This window comes from Schistocerca serialis, chromosome 11, assembly GCF_023864345.2.
Source record: "Schistocerca serialis cubense isolate TAMUIC-IGC-003099 chromosome 11, iqSchSeri2.2, whole genome shotgun sequence".
Lineage (NCBI taxonomy): Eukaryota > Metazoa > Arthropoda > Insecta > Orthoptera > Acrididae > Schistocerca > Schistocerca serialis.
This window is the reverse complement of record NC_064648.1, coordinates 184,226,662-184,253,917: the sequence shown is the minus strand read 5'-3', so window position 1 is coordinate 184,253,917 and position 27,256 is coordinate 184,226,662. Positions and strand designations below refer to the sequence as shown.

Genomic DNA, 27,256 nt, shown 5'->3' with positions numbered 1-27,256 from the left:
GGATTTGAAGGGATTTGCAAAAGGTAGGAGGGGTGGAGAACCAGGTAAGATGGGCATAGCAGAGCATAGGGCGGATGAGGGATTTATAGGTGTGGAGGTTGGTGGAGGGGTCCAGACCCCATGTGCAGCCAGAAAGGAGCTTGAGGAGATGGAGTCAGGAGCATGCCTTGGCTTGGATTGTCCGGAGATGGGGGTCCAGGAGAGGCGATGCCAAGGTACTTGAGTGTGGGGTTGAGGGCGATAGGATGGCCATAAATTGTGATATAGAAATCGAGGAGACGGAAGGAAGGAGTGGTTTTGCCTACAATGATCGCCTGGGTCTTGGAAGGATTGACCTTGAGCAACCACTGGTTGCACCAAGTGGTGAACCAGTCGAGATGGGAGTGGAGAAGGTGTTGGGAGCGTTGAAGGGTGAGGGCGATGGTAAGGAAGGCGGTGTCATCGGTGTACTGGAGAAGGTGGATGGGGAGTGAAGGTGGCGGCATGTCCGCCGTATACGGATGGTAGAGAAAAGGGGAGAGGACGGTGTTGAGCTGTTCAGAGCAGAGATGAGTGAGGTGAAGGAGAAGGTCATTGGCAGAGAAGGATGGTCGAAAGCCACACTGGGTAGCGGGAAGGAGGCAGTGCTGGCGGAGATGCTGGTGGTTGTATCGGGTAAGGATGGATTCCAGGACCTTGCTGAAGACCGAGGTAAGGCTGATGGGATGGTAGGAGGAGACAGCAGATGGCGGTTTGTTGGGTTTGTGGAACTTCAGGGTATGAAAGGTTTTCCACAGGTCAGGGTAGTAGCTGGAGGACAGGACCACATTATAGAGCCTGGCCAACGTGGAGAGGAAGGAGGCAGTAGCTTCACGAAGGTGGCGATAGGTGACACGATCGTGACTGGGAGCAGTGTTGCATTTCGTGCTGAGTGTAGTGATGATGTCCTGAGTAGTGATGGGGGTGTTGAGTTCATTGTGTGTAATGTTGTCCAAGTACTGGAAGCCAGGGGCGAGGGGAGGGACAGAGGTGTCAGTTGGATCGTGAACATCCAGGAAGAGGGAGTAATAGAACTGGGGATCGTCAGGGAGGATAAGGATATCGGAGAGGTAGGAGGCAAAGTGATTGGCCTTACTAAGGTTGTCAGGGAAGGGTTGGTCATCATGAAGGATAGGGGAGTAGGGGGGGGGGGCTGTTAGATGCAGTAAGGTGGCGGAAGGCTTACCAGTACTTGGACGAGTTGATAGGAAGGGCAGCATGAAGACGGGTGCATGTCTGTCGCCAGATCTGGCGTTTCTTAGCTGTGAGCAAGTTTCTGACTGTCATTGTAGTTGCCAGTGGCGTCGTAGTGCATCCTGGTCATGCGTGTGAAGGAAGGCACAGTTGAGACAGCAGGATTCATGGAGGAGGAGGACAGCCTGTGGGGGTAAAGTGGGACGGTGAGGGTGGATGGCGATGGTAGGGACGTGGGCCTGCATAGCCTCAGACAAGACCTGCTGGAGAATGGAGGCGGCATAGGTATCATCGGGGTGGTGATAGGCGAGGGGGTGGCTATCGTCCTGGGTACAGAGGGTATCCTGGTAGGTATTCCAGTCGACACAGGAATAATCATGGACATATTTCAAGGGAAGGTCGATGCGAGGAACAGGACAGGGCGACAACTGTCTGAAATGGTGAGGAGGACAGGGAGATAGCCACTGCCAATAGGGTCAAGGACGTCCACCACTATGCAGCCAAGGAGGTTAGGGGAGGAGAGGATGACATTGGGAGTGGTATTGGATTTGGGGCGGTTGTGCTGGGGAAGGGGAATGAGGTCACCTTGGAGGGAGGAGAGGAACCGATGCCACCACCATAGCTGGGTGGTGGAACTACTATGGATGTTGAGGACAGTGGCATTCATGTAAGAGGAGAAGGTACAGTCGATGTGGAAAAGGAAGTCAAAAGGAATAGGGGCAGTAGGGTGGACATAGATGGTGGCGCAGGTAATGGTAAGGCTGGGGTAGAAGAGACTGAGGATCTGGTGTTCTGTGGGGTCGGAAAGGAAGGGTTGGAGCCGAACAGGGATCTGGCTGTGGTGGCCGATCGCTACTCTGCCACTCACTATCGGGAGGGGATTATCGGAGTGGTGGAGGAGGTACGGTGATGTGTGTATGATGTGCTGGGGCTGAAGAAAGGTTTTGATGAGGAGGAAGGCATCTGCGCAGTGGGTCAAGAGGGTGTGCAGGAGGAGGCTCTTATTTGCAGAAAGGGAACGGATGTCATTGAACAAGATACAGTGCTGTCATGCCATTAGGGGGATTTAGACAAGGGTGTCAAGACGGGAGAAGGTGAAGTGGGCATGGTTATGGGAGTAGGTGGCATAAGTGTTGAGGTGGAAGAGGGGTTGGGATGTGAGGGATATCTGCTGAAGGGTGTGGGGGCACTGGAATGGGTGGACGTTCTGGAGGACAATGATGACAAACCTGATGATGTCCTCAGCAGTGGGGGGGGGACGAAGGTAATTGCCAAGAGGGGTGGGGGCATCCAGAGGGGGGACGGGGATGGTGAGTTCAGGAAGGGTGGAGAGGGTCGGGCCATGCACTTCTGGGAGTAGGTAGGGTGCAGGAGGTTGCAGGTGTTGCAGGAAGGAGGAGACTGGAGGTTGTGACACTGCCTGAGGAAATGTGCCTGTTTGCAGTGCAACCAGACGGGGGCTCACGGCACACAGATGTTGGGTGTGTGTTATAACGAAGGCACCTCTGGCAGTGGGGGGATTGAGGAGGGGAGTGGGAGGGGTCGACTTTGTACTGGCAATGGAAAAGGAGGGCACACTCCTTCAGGAGAAGGTCGATGGAGGGGCATGTTCAGAGAACACCCGCATAAGGCAGGTGGGGCTGGCAGGCTTGAAAATCTGGCGTACGGCCTGTTTTTCCAGGTACAGGTGCGCCTTAAGCTCCGCCAACACCCCCTCCTCCATGATCGCCGGACTAAGCCGAGTGATCACGGCGGTGAGGGTCAGCAGGCGATGCGGGGTTGGGGTTGGCAGGAGGGGGATGGGGATGGGGAAGGAGGAGGAGTGCGGGAGACATTGGGGCCAAAGCAGGTAATGGGGATTTTGGAGAAGACGTCACAGTGAAGGGTGGGGCTAGGGAAGGTGATAAGAATGGAGTCTCGGTGGGGAGTGAGGAGGGATATGGGCACTCTGGGAAAGTGCTGGCAGAAAAGCAGTGTGAGGTTCCAGGCCTCGAGGAGTGAGGGATAAGTACGGGACAGGAGGAGGGGGAGGAGGAAGAGGAGGTGGTAGAAGGGGCAGGTGGGGAGACATCCATGGCATCCACAGGGATGGATGCCATGGAAGAGGCTGGGGTTTTCTGTGAGCAGAGGAGGTAGGGGTGTGGGGGTGCCTCTAGGACGCTTGACTGCAATAGAAGGGTGAGAAGGTGCGTGGGGGACAGGAGCAACTGGGGGATGCAGGAGGTGGCAGGTCTCAGTGTGGGCACTGGTGCTGGTGTTGGCGAAGGTGATGGTGAAGGTGATGGTGATGGCGACAGAGACAGCTGTGCATGGGCTGTGGCCCTCCAGGCCACCACCCTGACAGGGGCTGCAGGGACGGTGGCAACAGGGTGTTGGAGGGGAGGGAAGGTATCATAGGAGGAGGCTAAGAGGGAAGGAGCCAGGGACGGGGCAATGAAGAGTGCAGGAGAGGGGAGGGTGGGAAGTGAGGGGATGGAATGAGGGGGGGCGACGGGGCACATAACGTAATCGTGGTGGCTGCGGCAGATGGTAAGATATAAACGACGGCAGTGGTGGTGGTAGTGGTGGTGGGTGTAGTCATGATTCGAAGGGGAAAAGAAGGAAAGGAGCAGTACAGGACTGGACAAAACGAAAGAAGAAGACAAGGAACTCACAGACGAAGATGGACAGAGACGGACGAAGACAGACGAAGACGGACAAAGATGGACGAAGACGCAGACTGGGGCTGCTGCACTGGCGGGCTGCTGGGACGGCTGCCGCTGCCGGTGCTGCTGGTGACTCGTTCGCTGGCTGCCTGGCTGGCTAGTCGGCTGCTGCTGGTACTGCTGGTGACTGGTTCATTGGCTGCCTGGCTGGCTGGTCGGCTGCCGCTGCTGCTGGTGACTGGTTCACTGGCTGCCTGGCTGGCTGGTCAGCTGCTGCTGCTGCTGGTGACTGGTTCATTGGCTGCCTGGCTGGCTGGTCGGCTGCCGCTGCTGCTGGTGACTGGTTCACTGGCTGCCTGGCTGGCTGGTCAGCTGCTGCTGCTGCTGGTGACTGGTTCGCTGGCTGCCTGGCTGGCTGGTCGGCTACTGCTGCTGCTTCTGCAACACCTAATGCATCGATAAATGGCAATGCAGTTATCAAAGGGCGGTACTCTTCCGAGTTACCGCCGGAGATGATTCTGAGCGCCTCAAGTGGAATAATGTATGTTAAAATTTGTAATTTAACGTACTGTAACTCATTCAGAAACCCACAAAATATGTTAACTGCCAGTACAGCTTTAACATATACTGACGTCTGATCTAATTTCACTACAGTGTATAGGTGCTACCAGCTGTGCCGAGGAACTAGGGTTAAAAGTCTGTCACAGTGTACTACTACCTGGTGGCACTCACGTAAACTTCTAGTTGAATGGTAAAGACTAGCAGTGCATGCCAAGAACCGTACACATTGTTAATCAAATCCGTGTTTATTCGGTCTGTACGGCAATTGCGTCACGCGAGCGTACCTGCGCAAAAGCTCCTTAAAACGTGCACAACTGAAGGTGTGCTCGTGACTCTGATGGCAAGTTTCACAGAGTCTAGAGGAGCAGTAGAGCGGTACATTTAACTACTGTATGTTTCACACTGCAGCATCTATGGTAAGTGTTACAACGTTCAAAGAAAAGTAACCAATAAATCCGAAAGGTGTCGAAAGTTAGGGTGTTCATGTGCACTTGTGCTCTTACACAGCAGCCGCCACTTAGTGTTGTCCCCATTTTTGTAAACAGCACTGTGGACTCTCTAGCGCACATAAAGGAACTGATGCAACCGTTCACATTGCAGCTGACAGAGGAAGATTGAGAGTACCCCATGTGTTTTTCCAGCAGTATGGTGCTACGACGCATACTTCACGGTTTTCAATGTCATATGCACAACCAACATCCAGAGCATAATGTACGTTTCCACAAGTTTGGGCTTCCTAGATCTGTCTACCTATGAGTTTCTATTTGTGGGGTAATTTAAGGTCTACAGTAACAACCTACATACAACTGAAAAACTGAAAACAAACATTTGCAGTATGATTGCAGAAACCACATAAAACAAGAAGTTTACTATGTAAACCTGTCTTGTGATACCTTACTATGTTCTAAAATGTATGACAGTCATTCCATAAGTCATGGCAACTATGGTATGTCGTGTGAATGTGTGGCATCACCATAATCACAGAAAATAGTTCCGAAAGGCCGCGACTAATATTAATGAAATCAACTGACAAATTGCGACCGCGTGAGAGTATGGCTCAGTACCAGCACCTGCGACATCCATTGTAAGGTTGGCTGCACTGCAAGGTGCATCCTCCACTTACCCACCAGGCCTTAGTCCACGTGATTTCAACGTCATTCCACAACTGAGGAAACTACATCGTGGGAGGTGTTTTGTAAACAAGTCGAATGTCCTCATGGGATTTTGGTGACAGCTGGCACACACTGATGGCAATGCCAACAGCACTCACCACCTTCCCCGTGTTGGCAATCTGGTGCGTATGCACTGTGGCACTATTCTGAAGCACAATAGTTTATTTTTATTCATTCTTGTTCCAATTTTACGTGTGTACAATAAATTTACACCGAGTTCCAACATAAGTTTTCTATTTCGATCTATAATATGACCTGCTGTACTGAAGCCCTATTTTATGTTCGCATTCAGCTACACACTGCTGTACCAGTTCAACACGCACAGTGGAATTCTCACGTCGCGTTATCACAGGGTTTTCTGGTTTACCTTGACTTATGGAATCGTCCTCATAATTCAAAGAATTGTACATACTTCTCAGCACATTCAGTGCGTACATGTTTCGTTCCCTTGCCATAGCTACATTAGCCACAACAATGCTGCAAATATGCAATAAATATGTACCATTTGATGATAAATCGCTTGTTAATTTCTAAACCGGTCTTAGTAGTTTTAGGGGTACACGGAAGGGGCCGCAACGAAGGTCGCAACATGAGGAACATACAATACACAATGTCATCGTCAGCTATCGGGCGTACCCTGGACAATGTTGGGTGCAATTGCAACGGCAGATCCTTAGACCACCAGAATATTACATCACCTGGACATATTTAACAAATATCTTGTGGCACAAAAAGACTGCAATGATTGCTTGTGCTATTTAGAAGTAGATGTAAATATTACATGAGCAGTGACAGATCAACATGTTCGTTGCTATTATTTTTCAGCCAGTGGGCTAGCTGGTAATGTGTAAGTAGCTAGTATGCATCCATAAACATAAAGAAGACAGAGTGGAAACCAATAATCTACACCATTTTGATAGAAAGAGACCAATGATACTTGGAACATAGGATTATTTTTAGTTAGTCAAAACACACACAAACTACATCCAAAGACCAAAATCAGTCTATATAAAGGGATCTACTGCTCTAACTATTACAAAAGTTAGATTGGCATTACACAGTCATGACTCTACCCACCTGTTTTGAACAGTTATTTGACCAATGTGGTGTACACTTCTATTTCAAGCACATACTGTATAGTGACCACGATACCACTCGTAACACCTGTGAACAAACATAAATGACATGTGAAGTATTTAGCTCCTGCAACAGAATGAAACTAAAAGGGCAACCAAATGAAGACGGTCGTTTTGGGCACTCAGAAGCTAAATATACGACGGAAAGAATAATGACATCACTGCAAAACAAATATTTGGCCAAAAATCAAGCACACAAAATCCTCAACATTTAACACAAAAAATTCACATAAATTAAAACTATTGGTCTTGTAAATTTCGTGTGACCTCTATATCTCAAATGAATACCACAATACCATTAACCCATAGACAAATCAAGATCTCAACACCACAATTTTCACTTGACCTAGATAGCTCCAACAAAGCCCCTGATACCAGGAACCAACATAAAACTCTAAAACATGGCATTGAAAATTTTGCTCCACCCAAACAGCTCAAGCATAGTTCTAGATATCGTGAACTTTCAGGGAAGCCCATAGAACAAAAACTTAACACTCTCAAATTGTAAAATCCATAATCCACACTTACACTTACTCTGTCTAACGCAAATACCACAGCACAACAAACCAAACCATGCTAACATGAACAATATCAGAAATGTGTTCTAACCAACGACAGCCCATCAATGCTCACAATACTTACCAATAACAATCCAACACAATTGCCAGTAATTTCCAAGCATTGCCTGTGGAAGCCGCAGGGTGCAAACGATAGATACCGAAAGTGTGATTCTAAATCAATCATGCAACGTTGGTGGCAGGTGTCATGACAATGTTGTTTAAAGTGGTCACTACAGTAACGACAAAAGAGCGTTGGTAAAATGGTTGTAATTACAAAGGACACGACTTACCTCACTCATCGTCAACGTTGTCGTCGTGAGAAAGTCCATTTGATGTGTATGCTGCGGGAAGCATTCCCTTTCTGCCGTAACCTGGGTAGGCTCTGCCAATGTCCCGCAAACATATGTGTAGAGAGTCACATTTCCGACAAAAATTCAAACTATTTTCTACATTCCATAAGCATGTAATTGGATTCTTCAGTGTGAGACAATCGGTTGAAGAAACGTCTACAATACCAGACACCCCACTCACTACCGTCATAAATCGTTTGGGTTTTCCTAGCATTTCACAAATAATTTACCATAACGCCCGACACCACAGTCGTGTGATCAATTTAGAATCGCACGTTGAATATACTGTATATCGTTTGAAGCCTGGAGCTTCGATAGGCAAACATTCTTGGAAGTTATCCAATTACCAAACATTAACAAGGCAACACTGGAAAAATAATGAAAAGTTACATCATCAACAAATTAAATATAAACAAACAAACAAACCATAATAAACGAACTCCCTCACCCTCTCCCCCTCTCCCCCTCTCCCCCTCTCCCCCTCTCCCCCTCTCCCCCTCTCCCCCTCTCCCCCTCTCCCCCTCTGCCCCTCTGCCCCTCTGCCCCTCTGCCCCTCTGCCCCTCTGCCCCTCTGCCCCTCTGCCCCTCTGCCCCTCTGCCCCTCTGCCCCTCTGCCCCTCTGCCCCTCTGCCCCTCTGCCCCTCTGCCCCTCTGCCCCTCTGCCCCTCTGCCCCTCTGCCCCTCTGCCCCTCTGCCCCTCTGCCCCTCTGCCCCTCTGCCCCTCTGCCCCTCTGCCCCTCTGCCCCTCTGCCCCTCTGCCCCTCTGCCCCTCTGCCCCTCTGCCCCTCTGCCCCTCTGCCCCTCTGCCCCTCTGCCCCTCTGCCCCTCTGCCCCTCTGCCCCTCTGCCCCTCTGCCCCTCTGCCCCTCTGCCCCTCTGCCCCTCTGCCCCTCTGCCCCTCTGCCCCTCTGCCCCTCTGCCCCTCTGCCCCTCTGCCCCTCTGCCCCTCTGCCCCTCTGCCCCTCTGCCCCTCTGCCCCTCTGCCCCTCTGCCCCTCTGCCCCTCTGCCCCTCTGCCCCTCTGCCCCTCTCCCCCTCTCCCCCTCTCCCCCTCCCTCCCTCCCTCCCTCCCTCCCTCCCTCCCTCCCTCCCTCCCTCTCTCCCTCTCTCCCTCTCTCCCTCTCTCCCTCTCTCCCTCTCTCCCTCTCTCCCTCTCTCCCTCTCTCCCTCTCTCCCTCTCTCCCTCTCTCCCTCTCTCCCTCTCCCTCTCCCTCTCCCTCTCCCTCTCAGTCTCAGTCTCAGTCTCAGTCTCACTCTCACTCTCACTCTCACTCTCAGTCTCAGTCTCAGTCTCAGTCTCAGTCTCACTCTCCCTCTCCCTCTCCCTCTCCCTCTCCCTCTCCCTCTCACTCGCACTCTCACTCTCACTCTCTCTCTCTCTCTCTCTCTCTCACACACACACACACACACACACACTCACACACACAAAAAAAAAATCCAGCAAACATTCTTGCAAGTTATCCAATTACCAAACATTAACAAGGCAACACTGGAAAAATCATGAAAAGTTACATCATCACCAATTTCAATATAAAAAAACAAACAAACTATAATAAACGAACTCACTCACTCTCTCTCTCTCTCTCTCTCTCTCTCTCTCTCTCTCTCTCTCTCTCACTCGCTCGCTCTCGCTCGCTCGCTCCACACACACACACACACACACACACACACACACACACACACACACACACACAATACCATCCAGCATGTGTCTGAGTAACTGTAGAAACTTTACCACAGCCATCATATCATTTCCCACTACAACATGCTATGACCTGCTCATCTCATAAATATCTGTATCTTATTCACAACTGAGTTAAAAGAAAATTTAATATTAAATCTCCGATTATAAGAAACACATGGCACTAATAGTTCCAAACATAAAAGTGAATCCATCAGCCATAATATGTAAATTCAAAGTATCTCACCAGAAAACCAGGACAAATTCTTCCAATAGGAACATGAAATATTCATATCATGTCAAACAACTCACTAACAAACATCCAGCACAAGATAGGGCCACCAAATGCTACAACACACCATCTAGAAACACAAACAGAGTCAAAAACATCAATCCTCAGCATGACATCACACACCACAAGTTAATCACGGGCCTAAGCTGATGGGTGTAGCATCAGCACCTGACAGAGTGCAAATAACCTTACGTTATCCCCAGATAGTAAATGGTGACAATGACTGCCAGATGACAAGAAAAACAGTACAAAATTATCTAGAATGAAGCTTAATTACTGTTGGAACATTTGTTCTGAGTGTGAGTCTTTTGGTGCAACCCAAGAAGGTCAGTACTTACTCAGTGCACTTGCCCACAAACAGGACCAACAGCATAATTTTATTCAATCTGTCCTACAGAATTTTCTTTTTAAGCATCACAGCGTGGATCTAAAAATTGTCCATTCTAACACTGAAATCCTTATACTTACTGCCTAAACCATTTCTCCCTAATGGTACTTGTGACTAATAATAATGAGTGAATTTAGTACACACTGATTGGAATTACGAATTTTCTGAATGTCAGTCGAGACATTCGTATAAATACTTACCTGCTATTTCTTCAGCACCTTGTTTTGCAAATGCAAATTTCGCACAGTATTTCCAGTTCTGATGCATGTCTCCTTCTGCTTTTAGCGATGTTCATCGTTACATACTTCAGTGACTGAAAATAAATTTCAAGAACTCCGCTACTTAACAATTCAGAACGTTTAAATGAGAGTTAACTTTGAAGACTCATTCCACGGTCTTTACAACCATACCATGTTGCATAAAACATAGCTGTCATACATGCACACAATTACGAAACTAAATCTGCAGTTATAACGTTCGTCAGTACAACATTACACTTGCAGCCTGAGTACATAAGTCACAGTGTTACATAAATCCTATGCATTTATATTCTACAGGAAATACGATATTCTAACCACAGTCATTTTAACCGATCAACTTATTTGCCTCCCAAAACGGAATGTATATTACATTTCTTCTTCTCTCTCCAACTATTATGTGATTCGCTGTTCGTCTCTTAGAAATCGGAACAGCACAAAGCCTACTGCTGTGTTACTACTACAGTTCAACGCAGTATCTACTTATCTTGACGAGAACAATAACAAACACAGATCTTTCTGCCGGCCAAAACTTTTGCCTTCAAAGATAATACTCACAACGCCATCTACTGGATGTGGTAATGCCTGCCAACAACGTATTTCGTTGTCGCTCAAGGCTTGTCAACGACTCTACATCTACATCTACGTAGATACTCCGACCCCACTGTACAGAGGGTACCCTGTACCACTACCAGCCATGTCCTTTCCTGTTCCACTCACAAAGGGAACGAAGGAAAAACGGCTGTCTATATGCCTCTGTAAAAGCATTAATGTCTCTAATCTTATTCTCGTGCTCCTTATGCGAAATGTATGTGGGCAGAACTAGAATCTTCCGGCAGTCAGCCTCAAGTGCTGGTACTTAAATTTTCTCAACAGTGACCTCAAAAAGAACATCAGCTTCCTTCCAGTGCCGACTGGTTTCCTGAACATCTGCACATCGTTCGAACCCACCAGTAACAAATCTTGCAGCCAACCTCTGACTCGCTTAGAAGTCTTCCTTTAATCTGACCTTGTACTGATCCCAAACACTCGACCAGTACTCGAGAACTGGTCGCTCCAGTATCCTAATATGCGGTCTCCTTTACAGATGAATCACACTTCCTTAAAATTCTCCCAATTGACCAAAGTCAACCATTCGCCTTTCCTATTACAGTTCTCACATGCTCGTTCCATTCCATATCGTCTTACGCCCAGATATTTAAACGACTCGACTGTGTCAAGCAGGACACTATTAATTCTGTATCTGAATATTACAGGTTTCTTCTTCCTACTCAGCGCCAATTCTACTGTTCAGGGTACGCTAGTATTTTGCTTTGTACTGACTTTAACATAGCCCTGTTCTTTAAATTCTTACTGTGCAGTAGTGTTATGTAGCAATTCCCGTCAGGTTCGTGTCAACGCAACCCTACAAAAAGCTAGTAAGAAAGAATCCGAATTTCTAGCAACAATTAAAAATGCAATCAAGCAGTTGCTCATGTATACCAGAACTAAGGTCAATAAGTTATTTATGACAGTTTGGCGGGGGAGAGGGCTATACCTTAGCGTATGGAGTATTTTTAATTATCTTCGGAGATAAATGGAGACTTGTAAGTAGCCATAAGGGGTTCCAGTTACTTTCCTGTTAATAAACCTGCACACTACCGACTTTTAAATTATTTTCTTGAAAAAAATGCTGCTGACTACGCTTTATTTTCTCGAGTATGGATCCCCTTCTGTAGGTCTCAGTATAAAACCATGTGAGGAGCTACAATAACGAGAGAACAGCGTGCTGCCAGGACGTAATTTGCCAAAGAATAGCATTCTGTAAATTTCAGCTCAGCTCTGCGTATGCACGTGGGACCGCCGGCGACTGCTTAAACGAACCTAACCTTACGTCACCAGTGCAACTCGTTTTCGGCCAATCACGAACTGTAGACGGCGATAAGAGACGGGGCTAAAAGGATCGCCAAGTTATCTGAAGCAGCGTCTTGACCTGCCATCTGTTGGCAACGCCGAGAACCACCGCAGTTTGCTGACGCTGCATATTTTACCTCCCATTCTAAAGGTTAGCACAAAAACTTTGGAAGTAACATACATTTTTCCACGTATATCAATTTCTTATTTGCAGTTTGCTAGAAAAATAGCAATAAGCGCCCACTTCTTTTTATTATCTGTGAAAAATATACTTCATACCCATAAAGACTCTTAGCAAGGTGTTATTTAAATATGGCAACTACGGACACCATCGACATCTCCGGCGGTACGCCGCAAGGTTACCGCCTTTCGATAGTGCCATTTTCGCGCTAATCGAAGTGCTAGGGGTTACAGGTGCCAGCCAGCCAGCCAAGAAGAAGAAGAAGCAGCAGCAGCAGCAGCAGCAGCAGCAGCAGCAGTTCCCGGTCCCGGCCTGCAGCAGTGGTCCCGCAGCCAGCCAGCCAGCCAGCCAGCCAGCCCTCCGGTGGCAGCAGCAGTCCAGCCAGCAGCAGTCCAGCCAGCAGCAGCAGCAGCAGCAGCAGCAGCAGCCGCCGCCGCCGTCGCCGCCCCGGCCCCGTCCGCGGCAGCAGCGTCCCTGCCTCTCGCTGCGCCGTCGCCGTCGCCGTCGCCGTCGCCGTCGCCTCCCAGTGTGTGTCCTGTCCTTTTAGTGCTGTGTTTTTCTTTCTTCTTCTTGTCGTCATGTCCGCCCCCACCCCCACCACCACCGTCACTACTACCACCACCGCCATCGTGTATACGTCCCCTTCCGCCGCCTCCACCACTATCACTTGGTGTGCCCAGTCCCACCCCCCTCCTTCCATCCCTCCCCTCCTCTCTATCCCTTCGCCCTCGCTCTTTGTCGCCCCCTCTCCCGCCTCTTCCTCTCGTTCTGATCCTTTTCCCCCACTCCCCCAGCCTGTCACTGCAGCTCCGGCTAGGGTGGTGGCCCGTCGGGCCACTGCCCACGCCCAGCTCTCCCCGTCGCCATCGCCATCGCCGCCACCTCCGTCATCATCGTCACCGTCACCATCACCATCACCATCACCATCACTTTCGCCTGCACCGTCACAGTCACTATCTCCGGCGCCGACTGCTGCGTCCGTGCCGGGACCTGTCCCTTCCCACCACCTCCCCGTCGTTCCCGTCCCTCCTGTCACCACCCGCCCATCTGCCGCTGTCAAACGCCCTAGTGGCGCCTCCACTTCCTCTGCTCCTAAAAAGGCTCCACCCCGCCCCCCATCCCCACCCCAAAATGCCATGGACGTCTCCCCACCAGGCCCCGCTCCCTCCTCCTCCTCCTCCCCACCCGGTCTCTACAAATATCTCCTGTCCCGTCCCGATCCTTCCTTCCTCGAGGCCCGGAATCTCTCCCTCCTCCTCCGCCAACATTTCCCTGGCGCCCCCATCTCTCTCCTTACTCCCAGACGGGATTCTGTTCTTATCTCCTCCCCCAGCCCAACCCTCCATACTGACATCCTCTCCCGCCTCCCCATCACCCGTTTTGGTCCTCACGCCACCCTCACCCCTGCTCCCTCCCCATCTCCTACCCGCCAACCCCAACCCCCGCGTCGCCCGCCGACCCTCACCGCCGTGATCACTCGGCTTAGCCCGTCGATCACGGAGGAGGAGGTGCTGGCGGAGCTGAAGGCCCATCCCACCCTGGAGGTGCGGGCAGTCCGCCGCATTTTCAACGCGACCGGCCCCACCCGCCTTATGCGGGTTTTCTCTGAGGACGCCCCCTCCATTGACCGTCTCCTGAAGGAGGGTGCCCTCCTCTTCAATCAGCGGTTCAAGGTCGACCCCTCCCGTTCCCCCCCTCAATCCCTGCGCTGCCAGAGATGTCTGCGCTACAATGCACATCCAACAGCAGAGTGCCGCGAGGCCCCCACCTGCCCGCATTGTCGGCAAGCGCACTTCCTCCGGCAGTGCCCCAACCTCCAATCCCCTCCCTCCTGTAATACCTGCAGCCTCCCCCACCCCACCTACTCCCAAAAGTGTAAAGCCCGACCCCCTCCCACCACTCCTGAACTCACCGTCCCTGTCCGTCCCCTGGACGCCCCCACCCCTCCTGGCAATTCCCTTCGTCCCCCCCCACTGCTGAGGACATCATCAGGTTCCTCACCATTGTCCTCCAAAACGTCCATCCCTTTCAGCGCCCCCACACCTTACAACAGATCTCCCTCGCCGCCCGTTCCATATTCCACCTTAAAATGTACGCCACCTTTTCCAATAACCAGGCCCATTTCACCTTCTCCCGCCTTGACACCCTCGTATAAGTCCTTATCATGGCGCGACAGCATCGTATCCTTTTCAACAATATCCGCTCCCTTCCCGCCAACAAGAATCTCTTCCTGCACACCCTTGCTACCCACCGTGTGGATGCCTTCCTCCTCAATGAAACCTTCCTCCAACCCCACCACTCCATCCACACCTCCCCCTATCTCCTCCACCGCTCCGATAATCCCCTCCCAGTTGCGCGTGGCGGAGTTGCCATTGGCCACCACCGCCAGATCCCCGTTCGGCTCCAGCCTCTCCTTCCCGACCCCACCGAACACCTGATCCTTAGTCTCTTCTTCCCCGGCCTTACCATTACCTGTGCCACCATCTATGTCCGCCCCAACGCCCCTCTTCCTTTCGACTTCCTCTCCCACATCGACCGTACCTTCTCCTCCTATGTGATCGACCTCAACATCCATAGTCGCTCCGCTGCCCAGTTACGGCGGTGGCATCGGTTCCTCTCCTCCCTTCAAGGCGACCTCATCCCCATCCCCCAGCACACCCGTCCCGAATCCAACTCCACTCCCGATGTTATCCTCTCCTCCCCCAACCTCCTTGGTCGCATTGCGGTGGATGTCCTGGAGCCTATTGGTAGCGACCATCTCCCTGTCCTCCTCACCGTTTCAGACGGCTGTCGCCCCCGCCCCGACCCTCGTCATGACCCTCCCCCTAAGTACATCCATGACTATTCCCGTGCCAACTGGAATGCCTACCGGGATACCCTCTCCACTCAGGTCGATGGCCACCCTCTCGCCTACCGCCATCCCGATGATGTCACCCATGCCGCCTCCTTTCTCCAGCAGACCTTGTCTGAGGCCGTGGAGGCCCACGTCCCTACTGTTGCCATCCACCCGCACCGTCCTACCTTACCACCACAGGCCGTCCTCCTCCTCCGTGAATCCCGTCGTCTCTACCGTGCCTTCCTCCGCACGCGTGACCCGGACACCCTACGACGCCACCGGCAACTACAGCGACACATTCGAAATTTGCTCGCGGCCAAGAAACGCCGGGACTGGCGACAGACATGCACCCGTTTAAATGCTACCCTCCCTATAAACTCGTCCAAGTTCTGGACCGCCTTCCGTCGCCTTACCGGAACTAAACCCTCCCCCTACTATCCTCTTCTCCACGATGATCACCCCTTCCCTGACGCCCTTAGTAAGGCCAATCACTTTGCCTCCTACCTATCCGATGTGTTTTCCATCCCTGATGATCCCCAGTTCGATTACTCCCTCTTCCCAGATATCCGCGATCGAACTGACACCTCTGTCCCTCCCCTCGCTCCTGGTTTCCAGTACTTGGACAACATTCCACACACGGACCTTAATGCCCCCATCACCACACAGGATCTCATCAATACACTCCGCACCAAACGCAACACCGCTCCTGGTCACGATCGTGTTACCTACCGTCACCTTCGTGAAGCTCCTGTCTCTTTTCTCTCCACCCTGGCCAGGCTCTACAATGTAGTCCTGTCCACCGGTTACTACCCCGACCTGTGGAAAACCTCCCGTATCCTCATGTTCCTCAAACCTGGCAAACCGCCGTCCGCCGTCTCCTCCTACCGTCCCATCAGCCTTACCTCGGTCTTCAGCAAGGTCCTGGAATCTATCCTCACCCGCCGCGTCCACCAGCATCTCCGCCAGCACCGCCTCCTCCCCGTTACCCAGTGTGGCTTTCGGCCGTCCTTCTCTTCCGACGATCTTCTCCTTCACCTCACTCATCTCCTTTCCGAACAGCTCAATTCCCGTCGCTCCGCAATCTTCCTCTCTCTTGACCTCGAACGCGCATATGACCGCGTATGGCATTCCGGTCTCCTCTTCAAGCTCCAAACCTTCGCCCTTCCCATTAACTACGTTCGTCTGATCGGTTCCTTTCTCTCCCGCCGTCCTTCCCATGTCACCATCCATAATACCGATTCCTACACCTTTTTCCCCTCCGCCGGTGTGCCCCAAGGCTCCGTCCTCTCCCCCCTTCTGTACTTGTTGTACACGGCGGATATGCCGCCGCCGTCACCCCCCGTCCACCTTCTCCAGTTTGCCGATGACACCGCCTTCCTTGCCCTTGCCCCCACCCTGCAACGCTCTCAACGCCTTCTCCAATCCCATCTTGACCGGTTCACCGCTTGGTGCAACCAGTGGTTGCTCAAGGTCGATCCTTCCAAAACCCAGGCGATCATTGTAGGCAAAACCACTCCCTCCTTCCGCCTCCTTGATTTCTATCTCACCGTTTATGGCCGTCCCATCGCTCTCACCCCCACCCTTAAGTACCTTGGCGTCACCCTCGACCGTCGCCTCTCCTGGACTCCCCATCTCCAGACAATCCAAGCCAAGGCACGTTCCCGACTCCGTCTCCTCAAACTCCTTTCCGGCCGGACGTGGGGTCTGGACCCCTCCACCATCCTCCACACCTATAAGTCCCTTATCCGCCCTATCCTCTGTTACGCCCATCCAGCCTGGATCTCCGCCCCCCTTCCTTTTATAAATCCCTCAAAATCCTTGAACGCCATGCTCTCCGCCTTGCCTATCGCATCCGTCTCCCTTCCCCCACGCGGATCCTGTATGACCTTATCCCCTTCCCCCACCTCCTCCTCTTCCTCGAAAGGATACGAATCCTATACACCTCCCGTAAACTCGATCCACCTCACCCGCTCGTCTCCCCGGTCCTCTCCCACCCCCGCCCGCTGCCGCGCCTGTACTCCCATGTCCCACCCGGTCTCCATCTCTCCACCCTCCTTACCCTCTCCCAAGGTGGCTTCCGCCAGCTCCCCCTCCCTGCTGATGTCCTCCTCCCCTGCATCTACCCCTCCTATCAACTTTGATCCTCCCCCCCCTCCTGTGTCCTTTCCTTCAGGCACCCTCCCTCCCCCCCTTTTCCCTTCCCTTCTCTTTCCCTTCCCCCCTCCCTCCTACCCTCTCCTCCGGGCTTCACTCCCCCTACCTCCCTCCCCCTCTCTCCTTTGCCCATGGCATCTCTGCTCTCCCCTCTCCCATTTCCCCTTCCTCCTCCTCCCCCTCCTCTCTTGGCAGGTCCCCGGACTCGTACACGCTGAGTGGACATTCGCGCGCCGGAGATCGTCGCCATCAGTGTCTCGTGAGTGCCGTCGTGTTTCGTGTTCAGTGTTCCCGTCATACTCCATCGTTCACCTGTGCCATCGCCATCTTCAGTGTTAGTGCGTCGTGACAACAGTTTGTAGTGAATTTTCGTCAAGTGTGAACGGCTCCGTGTTTGTCTTTATGTGTCTACTGTTTTATTCCCCACCGTTATGTCACATTTGTGTATTCTTTCTGTTCTCTCTTTATCTCCTCTACGGCTGAAGAGCGGCGTACCATGCTGCTGACAGCCTGCCTGTTTGTACGGGTTTGAAAATCACAATAAAGAAAAAAAAAAAAAAAACGACACCATCGATACCTCCCGTATCCTGATGTTCTCCAAACCCAATAAGCCTCCATCTGATGCCTCTTCCTATCGTCCTATCTGTCTCACGTCGGTGTTCAGAAAGCTCTTGGAATCCATCCTTTCCCGGCGCATCCATCTCCACCTCCACCAAAACCACCTCCTCCCAAACACCCAATGTGGCTTTCGACCTTCCTTCTCTGCTGATGACCAACTCCTCCACCTCACTCATCTCCTCTCCCTCCAGCTTAACTCCCGTCCTCCGCCATTTTTGTCTCACTTGACCTTGAAAAGGCCTACGACCGTGTCTGGCATCCCGGTCTCCTGTTTAAACTCCAAACCTACGTCCTTCCTATCAACTACATCCGTCTGGTGGCCTCCTTCCTCTCCCGCCGCCCCTCATACGTTACCATCCATCATGCCAATTCCCGCACCTTCTACCCCTCTGCCGGTGTGCCCCAGGGCTCTGTCCTCTCCCCTCTCCTCTACCTCCTGTACACGGCCGATATGCCCCCACCCCCCCCCCTCCAGTGCACCTCTTGCAATATGCTGATGACACCGCATTCCTCGCCCTCGCTCCTACCCTCCAACGGTCCCAACGCCTTCTCCAGAATCACCTTGACCGTTTTTCTGCATGGTGTAACCAATGGCTCCTGAAACTAAATCCTTCCAAGACCCAGGCAATCATCGTAGGTCGTACCACTCGCTCCTTCTGGCTCCTGGATTTCTCTCTTACTGTCTGCGCACGTCCTGTCCGTCTCACCCCCACCCTCACCTACCTTGGCCTCACCATTGACCGTCACCTCACCTGGATCCCTCATCTCCGATCCATCCAATCCAAAGCCCACAACCGCCTCCACCTCCTCAAACTCCTCTCTGGCCGGACATGGGGGTTGCACCCCTCCACCATCCTCCACACCTACAAATCCTTAATCCGTCCCATCCTCTGTTATGCCAGTCCTGCCTGGATATCTGCCCCCCCCAAATTCTATCAGTCCCTCCAGATCCTTGAGCATCATGCACTCCGCCTCGCCTTCCGTATCCGCCTCCCGTCCCCCACGCGGATCCTCTATGATCTCATTCCTTTCCCCCATCTGCTCCTCTTCCTCGAACATATCCGCATCCTCTACACCTCCCGCCGTCTAGAACCCCCTCACCCCCTGGTTGCTCCTCTCCTCTCCCATCCTCGCCCCCTGCCACGTCTTCACCGTTGTGTCCCCCCTACCCTCCATCTCTACACCCTCCATCTCCTTTCCCAAGCTGGCTTCCGTCAGCTCCCCCTCCCGCATGATGCCCTCTCTCCCTCCATTTATCCTTCCTATCAACTCTGATCCTCCCTCCCCCTCCTTTCCTCTGTCCTTTCCCTGGGCTCCCTCTTCCCCCCCCCTTCCGTCCTGTTTCCTCCCCACTACGGCTCTCCCTACCTCCCTTCTCCCCCCCCAGTCCTTTTGTATTCCCCTCCTCTACCTACCCCCCTCCCTGTCGCGTCTGCCCCCTACCCCTCTTATGGGTCCTCATCCTCCATCAGCTCCTTTCCCGGTTCCCCCCCCCCCCCTTCGCTTTTACTCTCCTTTCCCCCCTTTTGTTTTCCCATCTCCTGTCCCGTTTCCCCCACCTGCTCTCGACTGTGGTGTCACCTTTGCCGACTTTTTCGTGCTGTATTCTAGTGCCTATTCAGTGTTGTGTTGCGAACAGAAACCATGCTGTCGCTGGGTGTGAATTTTATATACTTTGCGAACAGAATCCAGACTGTCGCCGTGTTTTTTTTTAACTGTCTGTTGTTTTCCCTGTCTGCTCCGTATGTATTTTTATTCGCTTCATCATCCCTCTGTTGCTTGTTTTAATTTCCCCATTTTCTTTTCACCTTGTTACTCACTAAGTCCCCGATTTTATCGCCTGTTTTTTATTATTATTTATTCTCCTGCTCTTTGTCAGAAAATCTGTAGGCTGCAGAGCGGCGTCCTAAGCTGCTGCCAGCCCGCCCCCTTTGGGGGGAATTGAAATTCAATAAAGAAAAAAAAAAAAAAGAAAAAACACCATCGATCGTGTGTTGTTATGTATTCGCAGTCAATTTTTGGAGGGCTCAGATAACATGTTTTGAGCCTCTTTACGAAACGCGGAAGTGCATCTCACGTACGTTCCCGGGTTTCATCTTCGCATCACGGATGAACATGAGATACAGCTCTGGAACTGTTATATTTCCAGTTTTCAATTCGGGCGCCTGCACCAGAAGGCAGAAACTTCCTAGGTCGATCTATCATCCAAATGCTGGCATACAGACTGTCATTTAAAGATCACTTGCTGAAAGTCAAAGCTGGTAGCATTTTCAAACTTCGCCTTTCGAACAATCAGGAAAATTACTTTTCCAAAGCCTTTAGCATGTGTGTTCACAGTAAAGCAGCCCAGATTACTTTTATTTTCCTGTTTTTTTTTCTTCTCTGCCCAATCCGCAACTTTTGTCGATTTCTTCGTTGTATTTTATTAGTTTTTTGTATCGAATTTCAAGAATACTTTCAGACATGGTGTTTGAGGTCCTTAACTCGACTGTCCTCCAGGTTTATGTGGACTAGATGTAAACATCACAATGCCGTCAGCCACGTAAAAATTCTTCCCACGTTTTTTCTCACACAGTGAAACCCTCGAATTATGACGGAAAGTGCTGCTTAAATGCCAAGAATATCTCCTATCGTACCAGCTGGGTCGGGATTCGTTCCAGTATTGAAATGACAATTTTTCCTTTCGCCTATGGCGTCAGTTTGTTCGTTGCACTCACGTTGGAAGCCCAGGCAAGCAGAAGACGGCAGGAGGTGTAATGGGGGGAGATTCTGGACATGAGTTTGCTGTGGTACTGAGTTGTCAATGACACCTTTTCGACTAAGCAGCGACTAACAGACACTCACCTCAGTCAGACGAACGAATGCAGCCAGTGTGTAGATGCGGTCACCAGAGACCACCGAATAGCGTGCCGCTGCGTGTTATGCCGATTGATGGTGGAGACTGCACCTTCCAGTGTGACACCGATGTGGATTCTCTTTCCTGACTTCAAACTGCACCCAAGAACAAAGTGCAACGCCGCGGCCTGGCTACTGGGACAAACCGCCTACGCCACTTTTGAGTTACAACAGAGCGATGCCATGCAGCACATGGCCTTCCTGTCGGAATGTCATCAACGATTGCACCGTTCACCAAAGTACAGCGAACATTGTGCCAACCCTTCATCAATTGCGTTACTGTATGGCTATCAGAGGATGTTTCAGTTACATTGAATGCTTTCGCTAGAAGTATCCCTTTTATTTCTCTTTTCTCGTTAGAGTTTTCCATTTTCTCTTACTTTCTTACATGATACACTTATTTCAATTTTTGTTTAAATTTCACAACTCATACTGCTTTTTTAGAATTGTTACCAAAAAGCGCTCTGTGAATAACTTGTCACACATTTCAATTGTTTTTTAGTTCTGTTTTCTTTAAAGGATTTAGATTATGTAAAATATTGACCTGCTATTCAAAATTACCTTTTTCTGTTCATATATTGTTGTAATGATGTTATGTTCTCAAATAAATTTAAAAAAAAACGCCCGTCCCTCGGGCGCATAATTTTTGGAAGTCGGGATTGCGCTCGCGCTAACCTGACGAACTTAAAAAGAAACCAGCCAGCGGGAAGTAGTGTACAGGGGTGACGCGAGATAGCAGCAGCTGCCGGGAGTGTAGTCGTAGTTCTAATTGCCACCCACAGATGGCAGGCGTGAGTTGCGGAGCATGATTCCTTGTATAGGGAAAGTATGGTCACCCAGCCAGTGGGCGCCACTTTCATCCCACTGCGCCGCTGGTGATAGATTTGCTGTTGCAGTATATTTAGCCATGTTTATTAAAGAAGTGCACTCAGCTGTCTAATACACCGCTAAAACTGATCAGTGGCTTCAAACAGAACATGTCGGATATTTTGCAACAAAACAACAAATTTATAGCGAAATAAGTCGAAAAGCATTTGTTGCGGGGAGCATAACAGTTTTTTGCCTGCTATTCTTATTAATAGCGGACATGTCAGTGATTTTTACCTCCATTTTCTCCCCTTACTCTGTTTTATGTTCCCCTTTTTACCTCCTTATGTCTGTATTATTTTATTCTTGTTTTAGTTGCCATGTCATTCGGCTGAAGAGCGGCGGATTGTGCTGCTGACAGCCCTCCCCTGCCCATATGGGGCAGGGGCATGAAATCACAATAAGGAAAAAAAAAAAAAAAAAAATTAATAGCGGAAGTATATTTCGCAGTTCTTGATGCGGTATCGAGTTTGAACATCTGCTTCCGTAATTAGCGTGAAATTGGACCTATCCAATAGTCAGTAGGGCATAAGGGAACCAATATTAGGCCGCAAGTGCAGGGAAAAATCAGTCGCTGATGTAAAGCTCTATATCGACTTATTTCTTGTTTCTGCTATGAAATGAAAGCATTGCCTTTACATGTATATGCACGGTACCTCAGTAAACAGAATTGATAAACGTGCCTATATGATTACGCATGCTTTATAGTTTTGTCAGGTCTATTCCACAAATTTTTTTCTGCAAATTCATGGCATTAGGATAATGATTACTGAAGTACAAGAAAATACAATATGTTTAAAATGTGTTCAAATGAAACTAGTCCTATGATCAAAGTAGGCTGTACGAGACAGTAACAACTATTCGTATTAATGTAGGTACTATATATTCTTGGCCAGGTTGCACAAGAAATAGACGTCTCCCGGTAACAATGTTTACTGAATGTAAGGTCGTAGGTTCGGTACTTGCATTGTGCATAAAGATATTCTTTTTTTACATTATGTTGTATTGAACGAAGTACGATTTTATTATGAGCATCCGAAATGTATGTTTAAACTATACTCTAAGATTTCTATTTTGTAATTAAATTACTATTAAACCATCCCATTAGCTCTTCTCATTTTTCTTTGATGTTCAAATGCATTGCAAACTAGGTAACAGAAATGTATAAAAAGACGAAAGGCCAGAAATGGATAAAATTAACTGAGTGTGTAAGGAGAGTTCCTGCAACCTTCCCCGCCACAACCAACATAAACCCAAAAATAAGAAAATGTATAAGAACTCATGCTGCAGTAGCCAGACATTGAAATTAAAATAATCAGCATGGAGATGTTCCTGGAAGTAGCACGAAATTAGCTGAATTAGGTGTAAACAGCAGTCTCACAGGGAACTTATAAACATCATTTCTGTCACTACCAATAAAGGAACGTGGTTCTAGGTTTGCTGATAGATTTGTTCATTAAATTTACATTTATTTTTGAATACAACTTTCAAATAATTGATATATCGTTACACTGTATGAAGGTAAATCACATGCTGGAGAATTCACTGCAGCAGAGATGAGGCAATTACATCTCATTTAAAATAAGTTGCAATTGCAGGACCAAGAAAGGAAAAATGAAATATGTTTTGGCTTGAATGCTAACATGGACTTTTGTACTGCAAAGACAGTCTATTAATAAAAGGATGAATCTTCCCCAATACCTTTTAACAGAAAGGAGCATGGTCCATAATAGCAGTGAACATCTATGCTCAATATCTGAAAATGTTCGAGGGAATGTATTTACTATATGGTATTACTGAAAGTGTTGTTCTACTTTGAAGACAATGTGTGCACTATTAATCGTAATATGTGTTATTAAAAATCTCCTGAGGAAATGTGTTATTTTTAGATTTATATTGCCTTAACTAGACACTGTGTAGAAACAGGTCTATCTAAATATCTTTAATCTTCAAAGTAAAGCTGCGTTATTGAACTAGAACAATTTGTATAGGCTTCTTATTAACCACTGACTTACTTTTTGAATGGCTTAAAATATCCCAGATAATTTTATATGGGTAAAATAATGTGTTTTCCACGACTGACCTAAACTTCGCCAGAATGGCAGTGTAACTTTATCAGTATAAATTTTAAAATATCACAGCAAAAGGTCAATTTGTCTGTATTTTTACCATCAAAAGCAATCAGTACCTTTAACTACATGGGTTGCAACAAGTAACATTTTGCGGGCAGTATTTTCAAAAAATGGTTTAAAGTGGTGCAAAGTTACCCGAGTCAACTGCATTTCCATTCACATATTCATGGTTTTCAACATAAATTTCTAGATTATGAAGACAAATAAAAATAGGTTACAATACAAAATGCGCATGGCATTTACTTTAAATGACATTCAAATTTTACCATGTTTAGAAACAAGTGTTCTTCATAACGTACTCTCCAACAGATTTTGCATATGTGCTATTTCATTCTGAGCTAGGAAAGAGTACAGAGTGCAAGCTAGTGTTCTTTCTGGAAGAAGGTATACTTTTTTCCTCTCTACAATATTACATGAAATGTAGTTCCATCATATGTATAAGAAGCTATTAAAATTCAGAGAAAAAATAAAAGAAATCAAATGAATCACAAGGAAGAAACAAAGGTAGTGGCAAAGCAAGAAGTCAAATATGTACACAGGTTTAAGGACAAAGTTTTTATTTATATTGCATCATTCCAAACCCTTGACAGGGAAATAGTCTACTTGCAAAATGTAACAAATATTACACGAGATAATAAGAACATTCCATACTCAGAGAAAGAAACATGGAACAAAAATAGAAATCACTGTAAATTAAACACAAATGAGATCATCTGAAGAGAACATGTTAACAACATTTTGTGCCAAAGTGTTAATGACAACCAAAAGATGTTTGAAGGTCAGTTTTTCAAATCATTTATAAAAAAGTGATTTTGGATGTCACAGTTTCTGCACTAATTTTCTCGTGTCCGTACTTCTACTACCTTGAGTCACTACACGCTGATATTTTTTATTCCCCTCCCTTAGAAGCAGATGAACTCTTGTTGCCAAGAAACTGTGAATTATTTTCTCCTGTACACTGTGGCAGACTGGGAAAATACTTTCTCCTTCACTGATGCAACCACTGAAGTGGCTATATCAGAGAGCAACAATCCACATAAGAGTAATATCTTCTTGTTGCTTCTCAAATACATCTCTGCCATTTGAAATACACAGACAACCTCACTTGTTGGCTCAATAAGTTAGGTCTCTGTAAAGGACTTTAGATGAAAAAGCATGTTCACAGACATACAGACAATTTCTCTAGATGCAGTTGGGCCCTCCTCACAAAACTTTCAAAGTGCATGATGCTTCATATCTTGCCTAAAAGTGTTACTTCATAAATAGTGTAGAGACTCGTGCTCATAATCACACACCATATTACAAAGTGGCTCATCAACTACCCCAGCACACTTATCCTCATCTTCACTTACAGATTCACCCACTAATTCTTCCAGGAAACTACTGTCCTAAGTCTCATTATTATCAGTCACAGTAGTAAAGAACTGAGGACAAGTAATTACCCTCAGTGCTGATCTCAATTCTCGTGGTGTTGGTGCTGGATTTTTGAAGTGGCCCATTGAAAAGAGATTTTCTAAGGCATCTTGTGTAAATCTACTTATTAGTAAAAATTTAAATTTCTTCTCATTCAGCAATGGTTTTTTTTGTGGGGTTTTAGGGAGCTCAACTACTAAGGTCATTAGCGTCCAATCACAAATGTAAGTGCACATATAATCTGGTAAAACTCAAGGGGTTGGGGAGGGGGGGGACACCAGAAAGTTCTTACAAGGATGCAGATAAAATAATTAAAAGGGTTAGATGTCTTTGCACAAGTCCGTCAAAGTAATAAAACGAAGAACACGAGCAGCTGCTCAAGCGTCGTCAGCTAAAATTTCCTGTAAGGTAGACGGCAGAGACAGAACAACATGAGATTGATTAAAACTGGGACACGACAATAAAACATGGCGCACTGTCAATGCATGACCACAAGGGCACTGCGGGGCTGGGTCACCGGAGAGCAGGTAGTGGTGGCTAAACCAGCAATGCCCAATTCGCAACCTGGCCAAAATGACCTCCTCTTACTGAGATGGTTGGGAGGAGGTTGTCCAAGCAGTTGGGAATGGTTTTATGACCCGGAGCTTATTTCCTTGAAGTGACGACCAAGTATCCCGCCATAATGACACAAACCTCTTACAAACAACCCCACTAATATCAGACGATGGGCACAAAGTGAGGCTGTCCGAGGCAGGACGACTGCAGCTTTGGCCGCAACATCAGCAGCCTCATTCCCAGGCACTCCTACATGGCCTGGAACCCACATAAAGCTAACAGGACAGCCATCATCAGCAAAAGAATGGAGGGATTGCTGGATCCGTTGCACCAAGGGATGGACCGGATATGGAGCTCCGAGGCTCTGAAGAGCACTGAGTGAATCAGAGCAGAGTACATACAGAGAATGGTGGTGGCGGCAGACATACTGAACGGCCTGATAGAGAGCAAAAAGCTCGGCCGTAAAGCTGGAACACTGTTCAAGGAGCCGGTATTTAAAGGTGACGTCCCCGACGACAAAGGCACAGCCGACACCATCGTCAGTTTTGGAGCCATTAGTGTAAATAAAGGTGTTACTGGTGAGTCGTGCACGAAGTTCAACAAACCGTGAGCAATACACTGCATCTGGAGTAGCCTCCTTCGGGAGCAAGCTGAGGTCAAGATGAATGTGAACCGGAGCCTGGAGCCAAGGTGGTGTCGCGCTCTCCCCCTCTCTGAAGGTGGTAGTGAGGGCAAAATCTAATTATTGAAGCAGGCGATGAAAGCGGACTCCAGGGGGCAGCAGGGCTGACATACAACCCATACTGACAGTCGAGAGAATCGTCGAAGAAGGACTGATAATAGGGGTGGTCGGCACTGACAACAGCTGACAGGCATACCAACAAAGCAGTACGTCGCGCCAGTAGGTCAGTGGTAATTCGGCAGCTTCAGCATAAAGACTCTCAATGGGACTACTATAGAATGCTCCAGTTACAAGACGCAACCCCCGATGATGGATGGAGTTGAGATGGCATAAGAGGGATGGCCGAGCAGACGAGGCTCCCATAATCCAGCTTTGATCAGACTATGGACCGATATAAGCAAAGCAGGACAGTACGATTTGCTCCCCAAGATGAACCACTAAGAACACGGAGGACATTAAGGGAACGTGTACAACGGGCAGCCAAATAAGAGATATGCGGAGACCAACAAAGTTTCCTGTCCAGTGTTAGCCCTAAAAACTTCGTTGTCTCCACAAATGGCAGAACAATGGGACTGAGATATATGGATGGTGGAAGGAATGCTTTATATCGCCAAAAGTTGATGCATACTGTCTTCTCTTCAGAGAACCGGAAGCCATTAGCCACACTCCATGAGCATAGGCTGAAGGCAGCGCTCCAGGAGGCATGTTCTCTGGGCACTGCAGTAGATCGCGAAGTCATCGACGAAAAGAGAACCAGAGACGTTAGATGGCATGCTAT

The 27,256-nt window shown here is 48.9% G+C and overlaps 1 protein-coding gene across 1 annotated transcript in view; it reads right to left on the bottom strand.

The window, feature by feature from the left end:
- The window catches only part of LOC126427123 (uncharacterized), a 525,102-nt gene extending 498,110 nt beyond the window's left edge, over window positions 1–26,992 (bottom strand). The window contains exon 1 of the mRNA XM_050089350.1: window positions 26,702–26,992. Within this exon, the coding sequence (XP_049945307.1) occupies window positions 26,702–26,841 (140 nt within the window). The 5' untranslated portion in view covers window positions 26,842–26,992. The remainder of the gene's footprint in view (window positions 1–26,701) is intronic.
- Between the last annotated feature and the right edge of the window lie 264 nt (window positions 26,993–27,256).